General features: G+C 45.0%; 1 protein-coding gene across 9 annotated transcripts in view; it reads left to right on the forward strand.

The window, feature by feature from the left end:
- Positions 1 to 7,964: 7,964 nt before the first annotated feature.
- The window catches only part of cacna1c.L (calcium channel, voltage-dependent, L type, alpha 1C subunit L homeolog), a 260,836-nt gene continuing 241,702 nt past the window's right edge, over positions 7,965 to 27,098 (forward strand). For 5 of the 9 annotated variants that reach the window (XM_041585935.1, XM_041585933.1, XM_041585934.1 and 2 more), the window contains exon 1: positions 7,965 to 9,032. In XM_041585935.1, coding sequence (XP_041441869.1) covers positions 8,984 to 9,032 — 49 coding nt within the window. In that variant the 5' untranslated portion in view covers positions 7,965 to 8,983. The remainder of the gene's footprint in view (positions 9,033 to 27,098) is intronic. The other 4 variants (XM_041585930.1, XM_041585932.1, XM_041585929.1 and 1 more) reach the window with 1 other exon arrangement.

A 27,098-nucleotide genomic window follows, 5' to 3' on the forward strand; every position in this document is an offset into this window, starting at 1 on the left:
GACTCTGCAGTATCAATATAAATCTGTGCCAGAGACGGGGCCCTGAAAACATATTTCTTTAGAGCACAGTCTCTTCTAGTTCCTCCGCTGCTTCAGGCCTAAGGCAGCAATGTATAATGAAATTGTTAGTGATACAAATTTGGCCTGTGGATAAACAAACAAAATAATCTGACTAAATGCAGGGCCCGACTGAAGACTTTATTCTGTATACAGAAATCCATCTCCCTCGCACTGTGACACGCGCCTCTGTATAAACACCATGAAAGCCTCTTCCTTCAGACAACTCAGCATAACCGTCTGTTCCCTGAAGCAACATAGATAGTAGGGAGAGATGGTGCCTGTAGTAACAGTGGATAATAGTCTCTGGAAAGGGAGTGTGACTGTGGGATAGCAGGTATAGTAGGGAGAGATGGTGCCTATAGTAACAGTGGATAATAGTCTCTGGGAAGGGAGTGTGACTGTGGGATAGCAGGTATAGTAGGGAGAGATGGTGCCTATAGTAACAGTGGATAATAGACTCTGGGAAGGGAGTGTGACTGTGGGATAGCAGGTATAGTAGGGAGAGATGGTGCCTATAGTAACAGTGGATAATAGACTCTGGGAAGGGAGTGTGACTGTGGGATAGCAGGTATAGTAGGGAGAGATGGTGCCTATAGTAACAGTGGATAATAGTCTCTGGAAAGGGAGTGTGACTGTGGGATAGCAGGTATAGTAGGGAGAGATGGTGTCTATAGTAACAGTGGGATAATAGTCTCTGGGAAGGGAGTGTGACTGTGGGATAGCAGGTATAGTAGGGAGAGATGGTGCCTATAGTAACAGTGGATAATAGTCTCTGGGAAGGGAGTGTGACTGTGGGATAGCAGGTATAGTAGGGAGAGATGGTGTCTATAGTAACAGTGGGATAATAGTCTCTGGGAAGGGAGTGTGACTGTGGGATAGCAGGTATAGTAGGGAGAGATGGTGTCTATAGTAACAGTGGATAATAGTCTCTGGGAAGGGAGTGTGACTGTGGGATAGCAGGTATAGTAGGGAGAGATGGTGTCTATAGTAACAGTGGGATAATAGTCTCTGGGAAGGGAGTGTGACTTCGGGATAGCAGGTATAGTAGGGAGAGGTGGTGCCTATAGTAACAGTGGGATAATAGTCTCTGGGAAGGGAGTGTGACTATGGGATAGCAGGTATAGTAGGGAGAGATGGTGCCTATAGTAACATTGGGATAATAGTCATTGGGAAGGGAGTGTGACTGTGGATAGCAGGTATAGTAGGGAGAGATGGCGCCTATAGTAACAGTGGATAATAGTCTCTGGGAAGGGAGTGTGACTGTGGGATAGCAGGTATAGTAGGGAGAGATGGTGCCTATAGTAACAGTGGATAATAGTCTCTGGGAAGGGAGTGTGACTGTGGGATAGCAGGTATAGTAGGAAGAGATGATGTCTATAGTAACAGTGGGATAATAGTCTCTGGGAAGGGAGTGTGACTTCGGTATAGCAGGTATAGTTAGGGGAGAGATGGCTGCCTATAGTAACAGTGGGATAATAGTCTCTGGGAAGGGAGTGTGATTTCGGGATAGCAGGTATGGTAGGGAGAGATGGTGCCTATAGTAACAATGGGGTAAATGTCTCTGGGAAGGGAGTGTGACTGTGGGATAGCAGGTATAGTAGGGAGAGATGGTGCCTATAGTAACATTGGGATAATAGTCTCTGGGAAGGGAGTGTGACTGTGGATAGCAGGTATAGTAGGGAGAGATGGTGCCTATAGTAACAGTGGATAATAGTCTCTGGGAAGGGAGTGTGACCTGTGGGATAGCAGGTATAGTAAGGGAGAGATGGTGCCTATAGTAACAGTGGATAATAGACTCTGGGAAGGGACGTGTGCTGTGGGGATAGCAGGTATAGTAGGGAGAGATGGTGCCTATAGTAACAGTGGATAATATGTCTCTGGGAAGGGAGTGGTGACCTGTGGCGGACATTGCAGGTATAGTAGGGAGAGATGGTGCCTATAGTAACAGTGGGATATGAGTCTCTGGGAAGGGAGGTGTGACTGTGGGATAGCAGGTATAGTAGGAGAGATGCGTGCCTATAGTAACAGTGGATAAAGTCTCTGGGAAGGGAGGTGTGACTGTGGGATAGCAGGTATAGTAGGGAGCCCAGATGGTGTATAGTAACAGTGGATAATAGACTCTGGAAGGGAGTGTGACTGTGTATAGAGGTATATAGGGAGAGATTGTCCCTATAAACAGTGGATAATAGTCTCTGGAAGTGTGACTGTGGATAGCAGGTATAGTAGAGAGATGGTGTCTATAGTAACAGTGATAATAGTCTCTGGAAAGGGAGTGTGACTGTGCGGAATAGCAGGTATAGTAGGGAGAGATGGTGTCCTATAGTAACAGTGATAATAGTCTCTGGGAATGGGAGTGTACTTGGGATACAGTATAGTAGGGAGAGATGGTGCTATAGTAACAGGGATAATAGTCTCTGGAAGGGAGTGTGACTGTGGAATAGCAGTATAGTAGTGGAGATGGGTCTATATAACCGTGGATAATAATCTCTGAGGATGTGACTTGGATAGCAGGTATAGTAGAGAGATGTGTCTTATAGAACAGTGGTATTAATAGTCTCTGGAAGGGAGTGTGACGTGGGATAGCAGTAGTTAGTAGGGAGAGATGGTGTCTATAGTAACAGTGGGATAATAGTCTCTGGGAAGGGAGTGTGACTTCGGATAGCAGGTATGTAGGGAGAGGTGGTGCCTATAGTAACAGTGGGATAATAGTCTCTGGAAGGAGTGTGGACTATGGGATAGCAGTATAGTAGGGAGAGATGGTGCCTATAGTAACATTGGGATAATAGTCATTGGGAAGGGAGTGTGACTGTGGATAGCAGGTATAGTAGGGAGAGATGGCGCCTATAGTAACAGTGGATAATAGTCTCTGGGAAGGGAGTGTGACTGTGGGATAGCAGGTATAGTAGGGAGAGATGGTGCCTATAGTAACAGTGGATAATAGTCTCTGGGAAGGGAGTGTGACTGTGGGATAGCAGGTATAGTAGGAAGAGATGATGTCTATAGTAACAGTGGGATAATAGTCTCTGGGAAGGGAGTGTGACTTCGGTATAGCAGGTATAGTAGGGAGAGATGGTGCCTATAGTAACAGTGGGATAATAGTCTCTGGGAAGGGAGTGTGATTTCGGGATAGCAGGTATGGTAGGGAGAGATGGTGCCTATAGTAACAATGGGGTAAATGTCTCTGGGAAGGGAGTGTGACTGTGGGATAGCAGGTATAGTAGGGAGAGATGGTGCCTATAGTAACATTGGGATAATAGTCTCTGGGAAGGGAGTGTGACTGTGGATAGCAGGTATAGTAGGGAGAGATGGTGCCTATAGTAACAGTGGATAATAGTCTCTGGGAAGGGAGTGTGACTGTGGGATAGCAGGTATAGTAGGGAGAGATGGTGCCTATAGTAACAGTGGATAATAGTCTCTGGGAAGGGAGTGTGACTGTGGGATAGCAGGTATAGTAGGGAGAGATGGTGCCTATAGTAACAGTGGATAATAGTCTCTGGGAAGGGAGTGTGACTGTGGGAATGCAGGTATAGTAGGGAGAGATGGTGCCTATAGTAACATTGGGATAATAGTCTCTGGGAAGGGAGTGTGTCTGTGGATAGCAGGTATAGTAGGGAGAGATGGTGCTTATAGTAACAGTGGATAATAGTCTCTGAGAAGGGAGTGTGACTGTGGGATAGCAGGTATAGTAGGGAGAGATGGTGTCTATAGTAACAGTGGATAATAGTCTCTGGGAAGGGAGTGTGACTGTGGGATAGCAGGTATAGTAGGGAGAGATGGTCCCTATAGTAACAGTGGATAATAGTCTCTGGGAAGGGAGTGTGACTGTGGGATAGCAGGTATAGTAGGGAGAGATGGTGTCTATAGTAACAGTGGATAATAGTCTCTAGGAAGGGAGTGTGACTGTGGGATAGCAGGTATAGTAGGGAGAGATGGTGCCTATAGTAACAGTGAATAATAGTCTCTGGGAAGGGAGTGTGACTGTGGGATAGCAGGTATAGTAGGGAGAGATGGTACCTATAGTAACAGTGGATAATAGTCTCTGGGATGGGAATGTGACTGTGGGATAGCAGGTATAGTAGGGAGAGATGGTGCCAATTTACTAAAGCACTGAGGGCCTTTATATTAAATAAAGCAATACACACAATACAACGATTTTCTCTCCATTAGAAATGTTACTACAGTCCTTAAGGAAAGCAGGTAAATTGCATTTTCTGTACTTTGTCCCCAACCTTGTTTGTACCTTCAGTTGCATCTGTGCTGTTGCTTGGCAACCATTAAGCACATAGTGTATGCGCGGGGGGGAGACAGTTTTTTTTCTGCCCCTTGCAACCCTCTCCTCATTTCAGAACATGCCCCAAAGGGGCCATTGTACAAGTAGCGCCCATTGCAATTGCACCTGATGCCCAACCACACTGTGCCCACTTCTTTTGCTTCCAGACCAGCCTGAGCTCTGAGTGTTTGAAAAGCTTTCCATGCCCCAGCCTGACACTGGGCTTATTGATTTTCCAATCCCACGTGGCTAATTAGCTCTTAATTCAGATGCCCCACTGCAGACTGTATTGGTTTCTGTGCAGCCATGCAGCGTGCATCTCAGTTCATTACTAATTATCCATGCAGGGAGTGGCTTCAGTTTGCGTCTGGTAGTAAAGGAGCTTAATGACTGATGCTAAGCTCAGCAAGGCTGTTATTGGTTGTAAGAGGACTAAGGCCCAGATCTGATGAGGTTGTTGTACTACAACTCCCAGCATCCCCCCTGACAACATTCAGCAGGTGGATAAACTATAACCCAGAGTCAGTGGGGACAGGTATGTATTTGGATTCCCTCGGTCCCCATTGGACCTGCACGACTACTGATAACCTACGGTGCATTACAATTAGGCCTACGAGGGGCACATTGTTCCCATGGGCCTTTCAATGTGGTGCAGGGGTGGAGCAGGGGTGGAGTTGGCCCATTATAGGGTGGAGCTTTAGGGGGTGGAGCAAAAGGAGGTTGAAGGCTCTTCTCATTGCCAGAAATGTCAGTTTACTTTACAGGGAGATAATGACCCCACTCTAGCACCATGTGGAGTGCAATCATTTAACCCCTTCCCGGCCAGACCGACCCTCCCTAGGCAACACGGTAATTAGGCATATTTTGCTCTACGAATGGAACGCTGACAAGTCACTCATTCCGCAGTGGCTGTAGGACACATTGAAGGCAAGATGTTCATTCTTCCTTATTGATTAAAGGGTAAATACATAGTCCAAAGATAAATGAGGACCGGAGGAACAAAAATTTAGCTTCTGAAATAATCCCCCTGGTTCTTTTGCAGAGAAATGAGTAGATATCTTGCACCTGGAAACTTGTGACAAGGGAGAGTCATCATTACCTAGACCAGTGATTCCCAACCAGTAGCTCATGAGCCACATGTTGCTCTCCAACCCCTTGGATATTGCTCCCAGTGGATTCAAAACAGGTGCTTATTTTTGAATTCCAAGCTTGGAGGCAAGTTTTGGTTGTATTAAGACCAGGTGTACTGCCAAACAGAGCCTCAATGTAGGTTGACAATCCACATAGGGGCTACCAAATGGCCAATCACAGCACTTATTTGGTGCCCCAAAAACATTTTTCATGCTTGAGTTACTCCTTTTTTTCTGAATGTTGCTCAAAGGTTGAAAAGGTTGGGGATCCCTGACCTAGACCAACGTGACACAGAGCAGAGGGTCTTACGTTTGTCCCTTTCTAACTGGAAACGACAGTTCCCAGCATCCTTAGCCAGGAATGCTGTTTTAGAGGTCCTGCTTGACTTCTGCAGACAGTTCTAGGAGTAGGTTATCTGTCCCCTACAATGTATGCCATAGACAGAGTTTCCTATAATTTTCTATGTTAAAAGGAGACAAAAAGTGACAAAAGAACCAGGAGTGTTGGGGTGTGAATGCAAAATGGCCTGTCCCCTATGAGGGGCAATACAAGAACATCAACATTTCAGTTGAAGGCTATATCCAATCTAGTAAACGATTATATTATTAATTATATTGTGCATGTACAACATTTCAGGGTACTCCTGGTTCCCTTCTTTAGGTTCAGATGGTGGTGCCAGGCAGTAAGCATGATGGATGTTGCTTTTACAGAGAAGTGCTCATGGGTTCCCAGTGTGGCTGAATCCAGAAGGTGAAGCTACTCGTTCATACACTAGACTTTAAGGGGTTCTAAAAAGGGTACTACATATAGACCAAAGTAGATGAAAATTCAAGTGAGGATAATAGTCTCTGTGAAGGGAGTGTGACTGTGGGATAGCAGGTATAGTAGGGAGAGATGGTGCCTATAGTAACAGTGGGGTAATAGTCTCTGGGAAGGGAGTGTGACTGTGGGATAGCAGGTATAGTAGGGAGAGATGGTGTCTATAGTAACAGTGGATAATTGTCTCTGGGAAGGGAGTGTGACTGTGGGATAGCAGGTATAGTAGGGAGAGATGGTGTCTATAGTAACAGTGGGATAATAGTCTCTGGGAAGGGAGTGTGACTGTGGGATAGCAGGTATAGTAGGGAGAGATGGTGTCTATAGTAACAGTGGATAATAGTCTCTGGGAAGGGAGTGTGACTGTGGGATAGCAGGTATAGTAGGGAGAGATGGTGCCTATAGTAACAGTGGATAATAGTGTCTGGGAAGGGAGTGTAACTGTGGGATAGCAGGTATAGTAAGGAGAGATTGTGTCTATAGTAACAGTGGGATAATAGTCTCTGGGAAGGGAGTGTGACTGTGGGATAGCAGGTATAGTAGGGAGAGATGGTGCCTATAGTAACAGTGGATAATAGTCTCTGGGAAGGGAGTGTGACTGTGGGATAGCAGGTATAGTAGGGAGAGATGGCCTATAGTAACAGTGGATAATAGTCTCTGGGAAGGGGAGTGTGACTCTGTGGATAGATAGCAGGTATAGTAGGGAGAGATGGTGCCTATAGTAACAGTGGATAATAGAGTCTGGGAAGGTAGTGTAACTGTGGGATAGCAGGTATAGTAAGGAGAGATGGTGTCTATAGTAACAGTGGGATAATAGTCTCTGGGAAGGGAGTGTGACTGTGGGATAGCAGGTATAGTAGGGAGAGATGGTGCCTATAGTAACAGTGGATAATAGTCTCTGGGAAGGGAGTGTGACTGGGGGATAGCAGGTATAGTAGGGAGAGATGGTGCCTATAGTAACAGTGGATAATAGTCTCTGGGAAGGGAGTGTGACTGGGGGATAGCAGGTATAGTAGGGAGAGATGGTGCCTATAGTAACAGTTGGATAATAGTCTCTGGGATGGGAGTGTGACTGTGGGATATTCTTTACCAGTCAGTAACCCATTGCCCCCTATGGCTGGTACCATTGCCCAATTGGGTCAGATATGTTCCTTCTATTGCAGACAGGGCAGTGACAGTATTATTAAAGTATAGTTCCCTCATGTATTGAAAGTCAATCTTTGGGGTGCTCCTGGTATTGCTTAACCACAAAACAGGGGTGCTGAAATGGCTTTATCACAAAGGGTCCTGGAATGACCCATTCTTAGAAGGGGGATTGTCAATGCTCTAGATTTGGGGCAGGGGGGTCCTGTTTTAATGCAGAAGAGGGTCCTTCCAAGTCTGAGAAGGAGAGATGCTGGTATAGCATAATCCTGGGAGGAGGAGGGGGTGGGGTACTAGTGTCAGACCCCAGTTGTGATTGGATAAAACTGATATACCGGTATGTGGGGGTCTCTGTATATCTTAGTTGCAGAGATCAAGGAGGACGCGGGGTCCCTTTGCCCTGAGCTGCCTGGCGCGCACATCTGGAAGCGGTGAGTCTGGGGAGGGAGCAGGGGCAGCAGGAGCAGAGGCAGGAGAAGGAGCAGAGGCATCAGGAGTAGGGGCAGCAGGAGCAGAGGCATCAGGAGCAGAGGCATCAGGAGCAGAGGCAGGAGCAGGAGCAGAGGCAGGAGCAGTCGGGCTGGGGGAGGAGATTGTTGGGGGCTGAGCCGCGGTGTCTCTCAGTCTCTTCCCTCTGCAGAAGCAGATCCCTGCCAGCAGCAGCAGCAGCACAGCACTCAGTGCGGGATACGGAGCAGCATCATGTCTCCCCGACCCTGCTGCGCTTCCCCGCACTGACCCCTCCGTGTCTGCCGGAGCAGCAGTAACCCTATCAGTGCCAGGGCCCGGACTGGCCGAGGATGCAGAGTTTCTCCGCTAAGGGAGGCAGCAGAGGTACCGACCAAACGAGGGGGTTCGATGCAATAATGGGGATCAGGTAATAACCAGCGGGTAAAAGAAGGAGAAGAAAGGGGGGCAATAGAGAACCCCCCCATCACTAGAGTTTGGACTGATCATCAGTGGCCGACCCCCTTCCCTGACCCCAGAGACAGACCCACCACTGAATTCACATAGCTTTTTCTCCATTATTGGAAAGATATACCCCCTCCAATCCCTGGAGAGAGCCCCCATTCTGTGTGGATTCAGATATAATTATTCCATCAGAGGAGACAGAACCCCCCCTTCACTGAAGACACTACCAGTATTATCTCAGCTCCCCATCTCTGGACACAGACCTCCCATTACTGAACACAGCCTCCCCCCTCCCTATTACTGGAGACCCCACCAGCCTCCCATAGCTGGAAACAGAATCCCCCCAATATCACTGGGGACCCCTCATTTTTGGAGACGGACAGCTTACAACCCTTTTATTGGAGAGCGTTCATCCCCTCAATACAGACAGAACCTCCTGGTGAGACCAGACCCCCCCCCGATCTGGGCACAGAATTTCCTTGCACTGGCGAAATCCTCCCCCTCTTCTTACTGGACACAGCCCTGATCTCTGGACCACTGGAACCAGTCTTCTCTCCTGGGTGGGCACCAGGCTTGGACAAGGCCTTCTCTCTGAGGATTTATCTGGAACCTTTTATTTTTTTGATAATAAATAAATATATATATTCGTAAATGGTCAATGAAAACGAGAGGATGTACATTCCAGAAGGAGACCACCCAGGTGAGGAGCAATCTTACACTTTGTATATACACCTATCATGTTCAGCTCCAACAAGTAGCCGTCATCTTTACTGCGATCCACAGGTCCTACGGGTGCCTGTCGTTCCCCATGTCATCATGTTGATATTGACCTGCTGGTCATTGGGGGGGGGGGGTTGGGCGTCTGTCAATCTGAATTCTAGCGACAGTTGAAGGCCCTAGAGATAATCATCTTGATGAATATATTTAGCATGATCAGGAGGTACATCTCCCTTTGACTGTTGGGGGTTGAGGTGTCTTAAATGCATGCTTACAGCTGAATTAGACATTGGTGGGGGATGTGGCTGTTGATACCTCCTGAGACCAAAAACTTCTGCAGAACTTCCTAGGTGTCCACTCTCTGCTGTGACTCAAAGGCAGCAGAAAGTCCTGTAGGCCATGCAATTAGGACATGATATTATAGGGTATCATCTGTTTTGTGTAGGGTCACCTACTCTCCAGCAGTGCATGGTGGTAGGGTGTCCAACTCTCCTGTGGTGTAAGGTGGAAAGGCACTGTCCTCATTAGAGGTCCAAGGACCAGTCTGCATGTAGCTCATGCTTGGTACTAGGTAGTCATGTAATGCCCACTTTAAGGTGATCGTGCACTTCTACAGTACATGATACTAGGGGCCTAACTCCTCAGCTCTTCTGCAGTGCATTGTACTAGGATAACCAACTTTCCTGTAGTGTCCATTGTTAGGTGGTACAGCGCTTCTGCAGTACATGATACTATGGGGACCAACTCTCCTGTAGTATCTCCTTATAAGTGGTCCAGTTCTTCTCCAGTACATGATACTAAGGGGGCTAAGTCTTCTGTAGGGGTCCAGCTAGATACTAGGCGGACCAACTCTCCTGAGGTCCAGCTCTTCTGTAATGCATGATACTAAGGGGGTCAAGTCTCCTGTAGGGGTCCAGCTCTTCTGTAATACATGCTACTAGGGGGGGCCAACTCTCCTGTAGAGGTCCAGCTCTTCTGTAATACATGATACTAAGGGGGCCAAGTCTCCTGTAGGGGTCCAGCTCTTCTGTAATACATGATACTAGGGGGGCCAACTCTCCTGTAGGGGCCCAGCTCTTCTGCAGTACATGATACTGGGGGGGGGGGCAACTCTCCTGTAGGGGTCCAGCTGTTCTGCAGTACATGGTACTAGAGCAACGAACTCTTCTGTAGTATCTCCTTATCGGTGGCCCAGCTCTTCTGCAGTACATGATACTGGGGGGGGGGGGAACTCTCCTGTAGGGGTCCATGCCGTCCTGTAATGCATTATACTAGGGGCCCCAACTCTCCTGTAGGGGGTCCAGCTCTTCTGTAATACATGATACTAGGGGGGCCAACTCTCCTGTAGGGGTCCAGCTCTTCTGTAATACATGATACCAGGGGGGCCAACTCTCCTGTAGGGGTCCAGCTCTTCTGCAGTACATAACACTAGGAGAACCAACTCTACTGTAGTATCTTGTTAGGTGATCCAGCTCTTCTGCAGTACATGATCCTAAAGGACCCAACTCTGCTGTAGGGGTCCAGTTCTTCTGCAGGGTGTACTAGATAAACCAGCCCTCTTGTAGTACATTAGGCTTAGGGAAGTTCTCTCATCTGTAGTGAATTATCACATGCATGTATTTACTAACGTCAGTGTGCCATTGGAACCTGTGCAGGGGGTGCTGGTTACAGTGGAAACCTGAGATTTATAGGTTTGGGAAGCCACTGTCTGCCGCAGGCCCTGTAACTAGAGAATGCTTTAGTGTGGCTGTGAGAGAGAATCGGAACTAGTTAACTGCATTCAAGGCTTCATGGTCAGGCAGTCATCCAAGGTGATGTTGAATTGCAGGTTCCAGCACAGTCCCAACAGCTTACTTTTATTAGGTGCTGGGAAATGTAGTTCGACCCCATCTGGAAAGGGTTACTGTTTCGCTGCCTCTGCATGATGCCAACTTCAGAAATATGCACTGTTATGTTACATGAACGTTCCTGGCACTCTTAATATGCCAAAGGGATGGAATGCCGCAAGCAATGGCCGGCTATGTGTCTATCCAGAGGGGCTCTTCCCGGGGGGATAACGCTGCTCATATTAAACAGATTTAGAACATTAACATAAATCTGAGGCACAGCGAGACAGAGAACAGAGCTCCCCCCCCCAATGCCCGGCTTATTCCTCTTTCCTCATTGAGGTAATATGTGTTTTAGAGGAGGGTAGGAAAGGAGGGGGGCTAAGGGGGAGGACCTGCCGCAGTCATGGAGAATATTATCCAGAGGAACCTGGTTGATTTCCAGATTAGGAAATGTACACGTATTCCCTGCTGGGGAGTCATGCAGCTGAAATCTAGAGAGCTCTTCAAGAACCATGGAATTGTCATCTCTGCCAGCATGCAAAGAGTTAACTCATTCCTTAAGGATCAAGGGACCAAAGCAGTTCCTGATGCCTCTCACTGGTACTTACGGTACCTCTAGGGACCCAGAATTTGGATTTGAACTAATACTCGATCCTCAACATAAGATTTGGCTGAATGCTGAACTCTCATTTGCATATTCATATTTCACAAAAAAAAAAAAAATGTCATTGTCTGTGAACCAAAAAAATAAGAGCTTAAGGGTCACGTGATTTCTGATGGTTCGGCTGAACTGGAATTCTTCAAAAAGTCCTGGGAATCATCATTGGATTTAACTCTGTCCCTAAATCAGGCACATACTATTAAATGTTTTATGCCACCACAAATGGAGCTTAGCAGAATTTAGCCACCGTTGCCTTCACTGCTTCAGTTCTTGGTGTGGGACTGTTACCCCAATGTTTCTATATATCTGTCTCCCCCTAACTGAAGGTCAGTTAGGGGGAGATTTGGGGTGAGTGCTTATTTGTGCCCTGGGTACCCCTGGAACTATAGCAGGATGACTGTTACACCAATGTTTCTATATATCTGTAACCTTATTATCAGCTAAGGGGGCCCAGTCTGAAGGCCAGTTAGGGGGAGATTTGGGGTGAGTGTTTATTTGTGCCCTGGGTACTCCTGGAACTATAGCAGGGTGACTGTTACCCCAATGTTTCTATATATCTGTAACCTTGTTATGAGCTAAGGGGGCCCAGTCTGAAGGTTAGTTAGGGGTAATTTGGGTGAGTGCTTATTTGTGTCCTGGGTACCCCTGGAACTATAGCAGGGTGACTGTTACCCCAATGTTTCTATATATCTGTAACCTTGTTATGAGCTAAGGGGGCCCAGCCTGAAGGTCAGTTAGGGGAAGATTTGGGGTGAGTGTTTATTTGTGCCCTGGATAACCCTGGAACTATAGCAGGGTGACTGTTACCCCTATGTTTCTATATATCTGTAACCTTGTAATGAGCTAAGGGGGCCCAGCCTGAAGGCCAGTTAGGGGGAAATTTGGGATGAGTGCTTATTTGTGCCCTGGGTACCCCTGGACTTATAGCAGGGTGACTGTTACCCCAATGTTTCTATATATCTGTAACCTTGTTATGAGCTAAGGGAGTCCAAACTGAAGGCCAGTTAGGGGGAGATTTGGGCCCTTATTTGTGCCCTGCGTACCCCCTAAACTATAGCAGGGTGACTGTTACGAGTGCGTATTTGTGTTCTGCAGGGGTTATGGAACTACAACTAGAATCTCCTAGACTTTAGAGGCTGCAGGTTGAACAGCTGTATTTTGCCTCACTAAACACTTTCCAGAAGAAAGAGACATCTGTGTGGTTCTGTAATGATACTTTGGTTGTCCCTATGGGGCCCCACGCATTACAGTGCCCTTTATTATTTTCTTATTCATATCCATCTAAATTCTCATTATGGAAGCCGGCAATGTGCGTCAGTGTCCGGTCCGACGCCGCATCTGAGAGTTGACAGCAAATCATTAGGCCATTTAATAGATCTTAAATGTGTGAACCTTATATTCTGTGTGGTGTTGCTTTGCCTTTGATTGGACTTTAATCCTGCAGGGTGGGCATTCTAGAATCCAGCACTGAGCTTATTTGAGTTTGGGGAAGGGGGTTCAACCCGCAGCTTCTTTAACCAGCGTCACTTTGTCCCAAGACTGATCACTAGGAGATACAACTCATTGAAGTCTATGGAGCTGTTCATACTAATGATTGTGTCACTGCTGATTAGAGTGGGGAGCAGCATGATGTCAGTTCTTATATAAGAGACTATTCCATTATTATTATTAAGATTTTCTTTTTTGGTTAAAATAGCAGCTGGAAGCCATTACAGTCTGCAGCATGTATCCGAATGAATTGCTACTTATTCATGGAGCATGCAGATTCAAGATGTGGCTGGTATAAAAAGGGGGTGAGGGGGCAATCCTAAACGAAACCCTAGTTACATCGTTCTTGATCCTTGAGGGAATAAATCCCCAGAATCCTGCGTCAGCTGGGGGGGTCTGCTTATTCACTGATCTCTGGCCTGTGTTTGGCTCAGCCCGACCAATGGAAAATTCTCCACAATTAGTGTGTGTTTATGTTGGTGTATTGGAGACTGGAAGACAGACATTATCTATCTACATTGCTCTACTTCCCTGGCTTTAGTTATTATTATTAACATGTATTTATAAAGCACCAACATATTGTTTGTGCCACTATGACAGAATGCTCTGTTATACAGATAGCTAGAATCTCAGCTGCCATAAAGCAGGACAGGACTGCTGCTTCCAATGGGGATCAGATAGGATCTGTGCAGCCACTGGGACAGAATGCTCTGTTATACAGATAGCTAGAATCTCAGCTGCCATAAAGCAGGACAGGACTGCTGCTTCCAATAGGGATCAGATAGGATTTGTGCAGCAACTGGGAGGGACAGAATGCTCTGTTATACAGATAGCTAGAATCTCAGCTGCCATAAAGCAGGGCAGAACTGCTGCTTCCAATGGGGATCAGATAGGATTTGTGCAGCAACTGGGAGGGACAGAATGCTCTGTTATACAGATAGCTAGAATCTCAGCTGCCATAAAGCAGGACAGGACTGCTGCTTCCAAAGGGGATCAGATAGGATTTGTGCAGTCACTGGGACAGAATGCTCTGTTATACAGATAGCTAGAATCTCAGCCATAAAGCAGGGCAGGACTGCTGCTCACAAGCTTTATTTTCTGATGGCACTGTGACCCTTACATACACAAATACATAACTATATCTGAATTAAAGTTGCACAACCTGCAATTTCCAGTACAACATGGTGAGTTGATCTGTCATCTGGCCAATTTGCTGGTCATTACAAATCTTAAACATGTAATTCTTTTGCAATGATCAGCAGGGCCATTTGATAAACATAAGGAGTGTGGATGAAGCCGGTGACGCGCTCCGTCCCCCCCAAGATTTACATCACAGTTTTAATGTTAGTTGTGTGCTGAAAAACTCATTTATCATCAGTGTTTTTCTTTTTTGCATAGGAAAGTCTAGGAAGGACCGATTGTTTAGAGTATCTTAAAGGAGAACTAGATTTAGACAAAGAATTAGGCCAGAAATGCTACACCTTATGTTTTGTGATTCTGTACCAGCCCAATGCCCCCACAGCCCCTTAGATTGGCCCCCAATAGTTCCCTGTCTTCATCTGCATGGCTAATAAGAAATATTCACTACTAAAAGCAGTGGTGAAAGGCTTAAATTTCCCTGTATTGACACAAAAACTAAACAGAAAGCGAAAACTACTTCCCCTTTAATTTTTCGTTAAACCTGAAGTTGCCAGTGTTTTCCTGTTTGCACCCTGGATTTGTTAAACCCAATGCTCTTGGACTGGAAATCAGATTGCAGCAACATGAGGCTGAGAATATGAAACCTTCTCTATATGTGGGCTGTTCCTGCTGAATTGTGCTTAGTACAGGGGAATACCTATGCTGCCATAGTTTTATGGGATCTCTCTGTACAGACTATGAGCAAACTTAGGGGGCTGTTCCTGCTGAATTGTGCATAGTACAGGGGAATATCTATGCTGTAATATTTTTATTGGATCTCTCTGTACAGGCTATGAGCAAACTTTGGGGCTGTTCCTGATGAATTGTGCTTAGTACAGGGAATACCTATGCTGCCATAGTTTTATGGGATCTCTCTGTACAGACTATGAGCAAACTTAGGGACTGTTCCTCCTGAATTGTGCTTAGTACAGGGGAATACCTATGCTGCCATAGTTTTATGGTATATCTCTGTACAGACTATGAGCAAATTTAGGGGCTGTTCCTGCTGAATTGTGCTTAGTGCAGGGGAATACCTATGCTGCCATAATTTTATGAGAACTCTCTGTACAGACTATGAGCAAACTCAGGGGACTGTTCCTGCTGCATTGTGCTTAGTACAGGGGAATGCTGCCATAGTTTTATGGGATCTCTCTGTACAGACTATGAGCAAACTTAGGGGGCTGTTCCTGCTAAATTGTGCTTAGTACAGGGGAATATCTATGCTGTAATATTTTTATAATAGAGGGTTTTACACTGATTAGTGATTATGCCTTACTTCTTGTGATGGTTCCCTGGATGCTCCGTCTCTGGCACCCTGTATATATCCAATGTATTGTGAAGTATGGGAATCATTCACGACAGCAGGTTAACTGCAATTAAGCTGTTTATTATGTCACCACACTATGCTGTAATATTTTTATTGGATCTCTCTGTACAGGCTATGAGCAAACTTTGGGGCTGTTCCTGATGAATTGTGCTTAGTACAGGGAATACCTATGGTGCCATAGTTTTATGGGATCTCTCTGTACAGACTATGAGCAATTTTAGGGTCTATTCCTGCTGAATTGTGCTTAGTACAGGGGAATACCTATGCTGCCATAGTTTTATGGGATCTCTCTGTACAGACTATGAGCAATTTTAGGGTCTATTCCTGCTGAATTGTGCTTAGTGCAGGGGAATACCTATGCTGCCATAGTTTTATGGGATCTCTCTGTACAGACTATGAGCAAACTTAGGGACTGTTCCTGCTGAATTGTGCTTAGTACAGAGGAATACCTATGCTGCTAAAGTTTTATGGGATCTCTCTGTACAGACTATGAGCAAACTTAGGGGCTGTTCCTGCTGAATTGTGCTTAGTACAGGGGTAAGAAATATTTTGACATACTGGTGTATGTACTTAAACTGTAACCCAGATACACTTACCCCTTGTTACCCAGGATTCCATGCACACTGGCCATGATTCATCAGAGAGAGGAAATTAGGTGAATGTCTCTGTTGCAAGTGAGAGGTGAGGAGCGTGTTATTATTGCATCAGGAAACCTCAACAACAGCGCAGTAGAGAAATAATGGCAGGGCTTGCGAGAAAGATTAGGAAGGATAAAGTGATTGTTGCTTAGAATATCAGTTCTACTATATAATAGCATTACTGGAACCTTCTATGTTCTGCAGTACTCAGTGCGGAGCCTTGGTGTGAGCAGGATTAGCCCACTTGCCGATAATATCTGTATTGCAGGTATGTCTGGACAAACTGGATTTCAGGTTTTGAAAATAGATATTGTAATTCTGTTTTGTGCCAAAAACAGATGATCAAGAGCTGACAATGACCCTTGTAGCTCAACCAGAGGCTATAATCCGACTGTTACTATAGACACCATCTCTCCCTACTATACCTGCTATCCCACAGTCACACTCCCTTCCCAGAGACTATTATCCACTGTTACTATAGACACCATCTCTCCCTACTATACCTGCTATCCCACAGTCACACTCCCTTCCCAGAGACTATTATCCACTGTTACTATAGGCACCATCTCTCCCTACTATACCTGCTATCCCACAGTCACACTCCCTTCCCAGAGACTATTATCCACTGTTACTATAGGCACCATCTCTCCCTACTATACCTGCTATCCCACAGTCACACTCCCTTCCCAGAGACTATTATCCACTGTTACTATAGGCACCATCTCTCCCTACTATACCTGCTATCCCACAGTCACACTCCCTTCCCAGAGACTATTATCCACTGTTACTATAGGCACCATCTCTCCCTACTATACCTGCTATCCCACAGTCACACTCCCTTCCCAGAGACTATTATCCTACTGTTACTATAGGCACCATCTCTCCTTACTATACCTGCTATCCCACAGTCACACTCCCTTCCCAGAGATTATTATCCACCGTTACTATAGGCACCATCTCTCCCTACTATACCTGCTATCCCACAGTCACACTCCCTTCCCAGAGACTATTATCCACTGTTACTATAGACACCATCTCTCCCTATTATACCTGCTATCCCACAGTCACACTCCCTTCCCAGAGACTATTATCCACTGTTACTATAGACACCATCTCTCCCTACTATACCTGCTATCCCACAATCACACTCCCTTCCCAGAGACTATTATCCTACTGTTACTATAGGCACCATCTCTCCTTACTATACCTGCTATCACACAGTCACACTCCCTTCCCAGAGACTATTATCCACTGTTACTATAGGCACCATCTCTCCCTACTATACCTGCTATGCCACAGTCACACTCCCTTCCCAGAGACTATTATCCACTGTTACTATAGGCACCATCTCTCCCTACTATACCTGCTATCCCACAGTCACACTCCCTTCCCAGAAACTATTATCCTACTGTTACTATAGGCACCATCTCTCCTTACTATACCTGCTATCCCACAGTCACACTCCCTTCCCAGAGACTATTATCCACTGTTACTATAGGCACCATCTCTCCCTACTATACCTGCTATCCCACAGTCACACTCCCTTCCCAGAGACTATTATCCACTGTTACTATAGACACCATCTCTCCCTACTATACCTGCTATCCCACAGTCACACTCCCTTCCCAGAGACTATTATCCTACTGTTACTATAGGCATCATCTCTCCTTACTATATCTGCTATCTGACAGTCACACTCCCTTCCCAGAGACTATTATCCACTGTTACTATAGGCACCATCTCTCCCTACTATACCTGCTATGCCACAGTCACACTCCCTTCCCAGAGACTATTATCCACTGTTACTATAGGCACATCTCTCCCTACTATACCTGCTATCCCACAGTCACACTGCCTTCCCAGAGACTATTAACCACTGTTACTATAGACACCATCTCTCCCTACTATACCTGCTATCCCACAGTCACACTCCCTTCCCAGAGACTATTATCCACTGTTACTATAGGCACATCTCTCCCTACTATACCTGCTATCCCACAGTCACACTCCCTTCCCAGAGACTATTATCCACTGTTACTATAGGCACATCTCTCCCTACTATACCTTCTATCCCACATTCACATTCACTTCCCAGATGCTATAATTATCATTTTCAGTCATTAATTTAGTCCTGGAGAAGTCAGCAGCGTGAATGCCCATTGGGAGGTTGGATGTGGGTCACTGAATGTGCCAGATGTTCCATGCCTCTCTTATGATTATGATAGAGAAAAACCAATATTCCTTTAATAGTAGGCCCTTGCTAAACTACAACTCCCAGCATGCCTCCTTTTGGTAAAAAAAAGTTCAGCCTTAAATTAAGCGTGTGTATGTGACATATGGAAATAATTTAGTGATTTGATGTTTCTTTTTCTCAGCTGTAGTTCTGAGTTTTGAAACAATGTAGCAGAAGCCAGCTGACATACCTTTGAAAAACGTATTTTTGCTACATTGTTTCAAGAGTTCCCCTTTAAATATTAATATTCTCGGTGCTGTTACTATCTCTCCACCTTGGATGTCGGCTGGTGGAGGGAGTTGGGCTGCCGGGATTGATGGAAGCTCTTGTGGCTCCTAATGAGAGGTCCTTGGAACAGGGAAGAGACAGATGCAACATGTTGTTATATTAAATTTGAATGTAAATGCGTTACCCTCTCTGGATTGTGCCGTGTCACAGTTTTTCGTGGTAGTAAATGTATAACAGAGGAAGATAAAGGGGACAATGGAACAGGCAGGTGCTGAGTGAATTGATGGAGGGAGTTGTGTGCAGAGAGTGTATGTTTAGGGCAAGGCAAACACATCATGTAAATAGTCTAAATTAAAAGTGGAAAAGTGACAGATTTCACACCATTAGTATAAACACTGACTGTCATACTAGGAATTTCATGGGGTCAGGAGTGTGTGTGTGTGTGACTGATGTCTCTGAGTGTAGTGATTTGCAAGCTGTGGTTTTGTACACCTTTAAATTAAAGGTTTTAGTATAATGTCAGATGAGTGATATTTTGAGACAATTTGCCATCGGTTTTTCATTTTTTCTTATTTGTGTTTTTTAAATAATTAAACTTTTTTAAACTTTTTTCGTCCAGCCGCTCTCTCTGATTGCTAGGGTCCCCATTACCCTAGCAACCATGGACCGAGGTAAACCAATAAAAAACTATATAAAAAAAAAAAATGAAGGCTCTGGTTGCTGAAAAGATCCCCACTAGCAGTAGAAAAGAATTAACATCACTCCCGGCTGCCGAGTTTAGATCCAGCTCTGCTCATGTTGAAAAGTGGGGCCATTATAGTTAATAGCGACCTGGGGGCTGTAATGGGCTCTAAATTTAGCAGAAAGGCTTATAGCAGAGTGCACATTAAGCAACAATACCTGCCTGTTATTGTGGGTCACATCCCGCGTCCTCTGACGGCTCCTATGGCCTCTGCTGCTGTGAGTCTGTGCAATGCATTTACTACTAGCGGCAGAGGAGGACTGACATGATGAATAACAAATACAATATCTCTGTTTTCTATTTACGTTGCCTTAGCTAAGCTTCCTTACCTCCCTCGAACCTCTTCTTCGGGCCCTTCCCGCCGGCTAGAATGTAAATTGCCGGAGGGACTCTTCGTTTTCCGAAATCGCCCGAAGTTGCCCCATAAGGAATCTTCGGCCAACTTCGGAAAGCAAATTCGATCCGAGTGCCATTCCGCCGGCGATTTACATTCTAGCCAACGGGTAGGCAGTTTGGGGAGATTAGTTGCCCGAAGAAGAAGCGATTTGTCATTAGGCAACTAATCTCCCGAAATGGCAGTGTGTCTCTGCCCTTAGGGGAGCAAGCAGTGGAGATCACCAGATAGGGCTGATGGGAAGTGTCATTGACTGGGGCTCACTAGGACCTGGGTCCACTTGGATTTCAAATATGGTAGGTTTAAAGTAGAACTAAACCCTAAAAATGAATATCGCAAAAAATGCCATATTTTAAAGACTGAACTTATTGCACGAGGCTAAAGTTTCAGCTTGTCAATAGCAGCAATGATCCAGGACTTCAAACTTGTCACAGGGGGTCACCATCTTGGAAAGTGTCTGTGACACTCACATGCTCAGTGGGCTCTGATTGGCTGTTGAGAAGCTAAGCTTAGGGCTCGTCACTAATTATCCAGCAGAAAATGAGCTTCCCTGGCTGTAATATAAGCTGATGCTACAGGTTTGCTGATTATTAAATTCTGATGCTAATTGCACTGGTTTCTGTGCTGCCATGTAGTAATTATGTGTATTAATTACTAATTAGCCTTATATTGTGACATTTCTATTCTATGTGTACTGTATATTGTGAGTGGGTCCCTAAGCTCAGTAAGTGACAGCAGCACAGAGCATGTGCAGTGAATCAGCAGAAAAGAAGATGGGGAGCTACTGGGGCATCTTTGGAGACACAGATCTTTACTGCTAAAGGGCTGTGGTTGCCTCGGGCTGGTACAGAAGCACAAAACATAATGTACAACATTTCTAGCTACTTCTTTAGTTAGGCTTTAGTTTTCCTTTAAAGGGACAAGGTGGCAACTCTTTCAGTGATGAATTCCCTTTTAGAAGAGCAGAGACACCAGATCTACCGTACCATGTAGCGAGGCCATATTAATCTACAGCTTTGCCCATAAACTGTATCATCTTGCTTTTAATCAGATTTCGCCCTAAGCCAATTAGACATCACAGCGTCTGTCCCTGCCAGGCTGACTGTGAGCTGAGGACAGTGGCATATTTAACAACTGACAGCTAGAGGGATATTGCAGAGACGCAGGAGGAATCAGTGCTGTAGCATCGCATGGCACTCACAGGGCTAACTCACCCCCTGTTACAGGCCCGGCCTTCCTACCCTGGTGCCAACCCCCTCTGCCGACAATCTGAACCCCATACTGGTTTGATTTTTACTGGTTAGACCTGAGAATGACTGGTCAGCCCTATTAAGCATGCATACAGGCTTAACCAATCACAAACCAGGAATAAAACCGGTCCGCAGCCCAGCCCCTAAAATGAAGGATTTGTGTTAAATCGCAAACCTGTTCTACAAAAATGTGAGTACCAGCTGAGTAAAGGTTTCCCTGGTGACATTCACTTGTTGCCAGGGAAACAGTGAGCTGACAGTTAGAGTTGCAGGCTGGAGCAGGAGATTGTATAGATGAGCTGTAGACTGCACTGCGTTAGCACATGGGTAAAGGTGGCCATACACGGGCAGATAATACTGCCGATATCGGTCGTTTTGACCAGTGTAACAGATAATCTGCCCGTGTATGGAGGCTTCCGACTGGTCTTTCCGATCGATATCTGGATATGATATTGATTGGGAAGGTTTGATTTTTTTCCCGACAATGAACTTTTAGTATGATGTAGAGAGCGATATCTACATCATATCTAATTTGTCATTGGTTTTCATTGTTTATTATTTCTGGTTTTTGAGTTATTTAGCTTTTTATGCAGCAGTTTGCAATTTCAGCCATCTGGATGCTAGGGTCCACATTCCCCTAGCAACCATGCATTGATTTGAACAAGAGACTGGAATATGAATAGGAGAGGCCTGAATAGAAAGATCAGTAATAAAAAGTAGTAATAACGATATTTATGTTATAGAACGACCAATTCTAAGCAACTTTTCAATTGGTTTTCATTATTTCTTTTTTTATAGTTTTATAGTTATTTGACTTTTTCTTCTGATTCTTTGCAGCTTTCAAATGGGTGTCGCTGTCCCCTTCTAAAAAAAAAAAATGCTCTGTAAAGGTGGCCATACACGGATAGATCCGCTCGTTTGGCGATGTCGCCAAACGAGCGGATCTCCCTCCGATATGCCCACCTTGAGGTGGGCAATATCGGGCTGATCCGATCGTGGGCCCTAGGGCCCAACGATCGGATCCTAGCGTTCGCCAAACGGGCGGTCGGATCGCGGGACCGCATCAACGAACAGATGCGGCCGCGATCCGACGGGATTTTTAATCCCATCCGATCGAGATCTGGCCGACTTTCGGCCAGATCTCGATCGGGAAGCCCGTCGGGGGCCCCCATACACGGGCCAATAAGCTGCCGACTCGGTCTGTCGGCAGCTTTTATCGGCCCGTGTATGGCCACCTTAAGGCTACAAATGTATTGTTACAGCTACTTTTTATTACTGATCCTTCTATTCAGACTCTCTTTTATTCATATTCAAGTCTCTTATTCTAATCAATGCGTGGTTGCTAGGGTAATTTGGGCCCGAGTTACCAGATTGCTTAAAATGCAGATTGAAGAGCTGCTAAATAAAAAGCTAAACAACTCAAAAACCTTCAATAATAAAAAATTAAAACAAATTGTAAATTATCTCAGTATCCCACTCTCTACATCATACTAAAAGGTATCTCAAAGATTAACAACTCCTTTAAAGGTGAACCAACAGTTGAAAACCATTTATTGCATTACCCCCTTATAGTTGATAAATTGTACAAGTGCAGTTGAGGAGGGGTCTGGTGTAGACCTGAGTATAGACTTGAGTATAGACTTGAGTATAGACTTGAGTATAGACTTGAGCATTTTATGTTTGATTGTCTGGCTCGGAGTTATGCAGGGCTATAGATTGGCCCCAGAGACCATATAATAAATGCCCCAAAGGCATCCCGTGTAATTGCCTTTATCAATGTAACGCTACCAGTGGTACGACTCAAGGCACAGCTCTCGTTAATTACCTGCATTTAATAACTGCTAATTATGAGCATGCATAAACAGAAGGGAGCATATGGATCCAGTCGATAACCAAGTTGCTCACTCTTACTATGGCAGAAATATAAAATATCCTTCCTATTGATCTGTGTACAGTATATATATATATATATAAGCACCAGTCCTAGAGGGTCTGCCTGATCAAACAGCGAGCTATTGATTGTGTTATTAAATATTAGCTGTGGGTAATGTTAAGAGTGTGTCGGATCTTTACCTTTGCTGTATTTATTGAGGGAAGGAAATTCATCTCTTCCTCCTTTAATTGCAGCAGGACGTCTATTAAAAGGGTTGTACACCTTTGAATTAATTTTTAGTATGATATAGAGAGTGATATGCTGAGACAACTGGTTTTCATTTTTTATCATTTGTGGTTTTTGAGCTATTTAGCTTTTTATTCAGCAGCTCCCCAGTTTGCAATTTCAGTGAACTGGTTGCTAGGTTCCAAATTACCCTAGCACCATGTATGGATTTGAATAAGAGACTGGACTATGAATAGGAGAGGCCTGAATAGAAATATAGCAATAAAAAGTATCAATAACAATAAATATGTAGCTGTACAGAGCATTTGCTTTTTTAGATGGGGTCAGCGACCCCGTCATTTGACAGTAGGAAAAAGTCAGAAAAGCAGGAAAAAGTCAAAAAAATTATAATAAATTATAGTTTATTATAAATACTATAATAAACAATGAAGACCAAATGAAAAGTTTCTTAGAACAGGCCATTCTATAACATGCTAAAACTTCAATTAAAAGCAAAGTAAAATCCCAACTAAATAAGCTTATGTCAAAAAAGGGGAAAATATTTTATCTTTTACTGCCAAGGACCCCAATTAAGAATTAACAATGTAGAGCAGCTAAAAGGGGTTATTTACAGCAGCCACTGCAGTTGCAACTGGGTAAAAATTAGGGATGCACCAAATTCAGCTTTCAGTTCGGTATTCAGCCTTTTTCAGCAGGCAAATCTTTCACAAAGGATTCGGCCGAATCCAGAAGAGTTGATTCAGTGCATCCCTAGTAAAAATAGCCAATTGATCCCATTCATTGAAGTTACTTGCATCCAACGGTGGAGGGGGGGGGCCCCTGCAGGTACCACCACCTTCAAACTGCCAATAGCCCCAAGGTTGCCACAGCGGGCCACTTGCAGTTGAAAATGACCCATATAGAGATTTAGAAGAAGGAAAAAAGCTGCAGCAAGCCAGGGAGAAGCAATGGCATTTTAAGGCAAGACTGAAGCTGCAGACTGAGTCATTAATTCCTTTAGAGAAATTTCGACAAGAACAAAGCAGGAGATAACTGTACATTCACCTATTAAAGGGATATTAATACCTTATTAAAACTCACTATGTCACCCCCAGGGCCTATTATCCTATTTTTTATTGGGCAGAACTGACGTTTTATGCTGGTGCAGCTGCCTGACTCAGTTACTTGCCACCTGTATGTGGAATCTACGGTATATAAGCGAATTGGATCCAGGACCTCTACAGGCATGTTGAATGCTACATTTCTTCAAGACACAGAACCAGCAGTGCTGAAAGGGTCTGACACTGCTGTCATTAACAATGACCTTAACACAGAACTATAAACCCAGTGAGAATGAAGAATGAATGGATATTGGGAAGTTGTATCAGGAGTCAGAGGCAGCAGTGCAGAGAAAGGGACAGACACAATGACAGTTACACAGAACTATAAACCCAGTGAGAATGAGGAATGAATGGATATTGGGAAGTTGTATCAGGAGTCAGAGGCAGCAGTGCAGAGAAAGGGACAGACACAATGACAGTTACACAGAACTATAAACCCAGTGAGAATGAGAAATGAATGGATATTGGGAAGTTGTATCAGGAGTCAGAGGCAGCTTTTGGGTGCTTTGGGAGATGTTCCCTGCCAGAAAAAAAACTGCCACTGGCACGATGATTACATCCATGGACCGAGCCCCATTCACACCCTGCCCTCTGCACACGTTTTTAAATTATTTAGGACCACCCTCTGCCACAGGGACCACCAACTGGAGGGGGCTCTGATTCCAATGGGAGCCCCTTGTTAATTTAGTAGTAGAAGGTCCCATTACTGATGACGACCCTGTTGCTGAGCTGAAGCAGGCTCACGTCTGGTTGGGCATGGGGGTCTGTTCCGGCACCCATGTGGTTAAATACAGAAAAAAAGGGTTAGATTAGAGTAAATAATGTGCAGGGGGAAAACAAGGACTGGAAGAATGAGCTTGGTATCTGATCCGGGCAGAGAGCAGCGAGGGGTTAAGCTAATGTAACTATTTAAGTAATACTAATTGGAATATTCATGATAGTGCTCCCCGGGGAGCAGTCAGTCAGGATTTATGGGCACCATTCACAGCTGTTTCCAAGCCTACAGATTGAGTGCTGTCCTATGGATCAAGCCAAGAATATTCCCTGGCACGAGACAGACAGCTGGAGCGGAGACTTCCCACAGACACAAACACTTTCCACCCAGTGCCCCAGTCCTACCCATACCCAGTGCCCCAGTCCTACACATACCCAGTGCCCCAGTCCTACCCATAGCCAGTGCCCCAGTCCTACCCATAGCCAGTGCCCCAGTCCTACCCATAGCCAGTGCCCCAGTCCTACCCATACCCAGTGCCCCAGTCCTATCCATACCCAGTGCCCTCTTACTGGGATCTATCAGAGAACTGCTCATTCACAGGTGTGTATAAGGGGAATGTGGCATCTATTGCATAAATAAATATTAAAGGGTAACTATAACCTATAACTGAAAGGAATCATGCCACCATGCCTAATCTCTAATTAAAGGATTTTTTATATAAAAAAAAAAATGGGAGCACCAGCCCGTATTAAAGGTTCTCAAATGGGGTCGTTGATGGTGCCTTAAAAATTGTCATCGCTAGGTTGTTGCCAATTCTTGGTCCTTTATTTTGGTTTCTTATGTAACCCATCGTGTGACCCTAAATCCAGACCCAACCCATACACTTAGGGGGCTGTTCCTGCTGAATTGTGCTTAGTACAAGGGAATACCTATGCTGCCATAGTTTTATGGGATCTCTCTGTACAGACTATGAGCAAATTTAGGGGACTGTTCCTGCTGAATTGTGCTTAGTACAGGGAATACCTATGCTGTCATAGTTTTATGGGATCTCTCTGTACAGACTATGAGCAAACTTAGGGGACTGTTCCTGCTGAATTGTGCTTAGTACAGGGGAATACCTATGCTACCATATTTTTATGGGATCTCTCTGTACAGACTATGAGCAAACTTAGGGGACTGTTCCTGCTGAATTGTGCTTAGTACAGGGGAATACCTATGCTACCATATTTTTATGGGATCTCTCTGTACAGACTATGAGTAAACTTAGGGACTGTTCCTGCTGAATTGTGCTTAGTACAGAGGAATACCTATGCTGCCATAGTTTTATGGGATCTCTCTGTACAGACTATGAGCAAACTTTGGGGACTGTTCCTGCTGAATTGTGCTTAGTACAGGGAATACCTATGCTGCCATAGTTTTATGGGATCTCTCTGTAGAGACTGTGAGCATTCTCAGTGGGCTGTTCTTGCTGAATTGTGCTTAGTATAATAGCAATGCAATTCAGGCATAGATTTATGGCATCTAGCCTCAGATGTATTGTAATTGACAGCATGGTTACCTGTTCCCTTGAGAAAGAGAAAATCAAGGTTACAGTGTAATCTAGAAGCATGACAGACAGTGCAGGAATGTGTGCAATGCAGCAGTGCAAGGAACAGTTATATAGTAACATAGTACTACAGATATACAGTTTATATACATTACTCTACATTGTTTACCTGTTTCAAGTGGCTTCCAACCCACATATCTGATCAGATAAGATCATTTCTATAAACCTTGTCTAATAATTATGGACAGGAAAAGAGAAAGGGGAACAATTTTACATTCTGTTTCAGTATTGTCCGATATGTTACCCTCCCCCCCAGCTGTTTCTGTTTTCTGCACTGCTGTTCTGACTCTGGAATCAATGTAGCAGAAGCCCGTAGGCTGCTGACTTCCACTGCATTGCCTCAAGAGTCAGAACCGGAGAACAGAAAGGGAAGGCTAATGCCCCCTATAACAAGTCAAGATGTGACATGTAGATAAATGTAATAAACCTTTATAGAGAAGAACATCATCATCCATCATAAACTCCCAGCATCCTGTGCGTGGGCCCTGTGCCTGGCTATATATAGGGAAGAAGCCAATAAATTCTTATAGGGGGGGGGGG

The sequence above is a fragment of the Xenopus laevis genome, chromosome 3L (assembly GCF_017654675.1).
Source record: "Xenopus laevis strain J_2021 chromosome 3L, Xenopus_laevis_v10.1, whole genome shotgun sequence".
Taxonomy (NCBI): Eukaryota; Metazoa; Chordata; class Amphibia; order Anura; family Pipidae; genus Xenopus; species Xenopus laevis.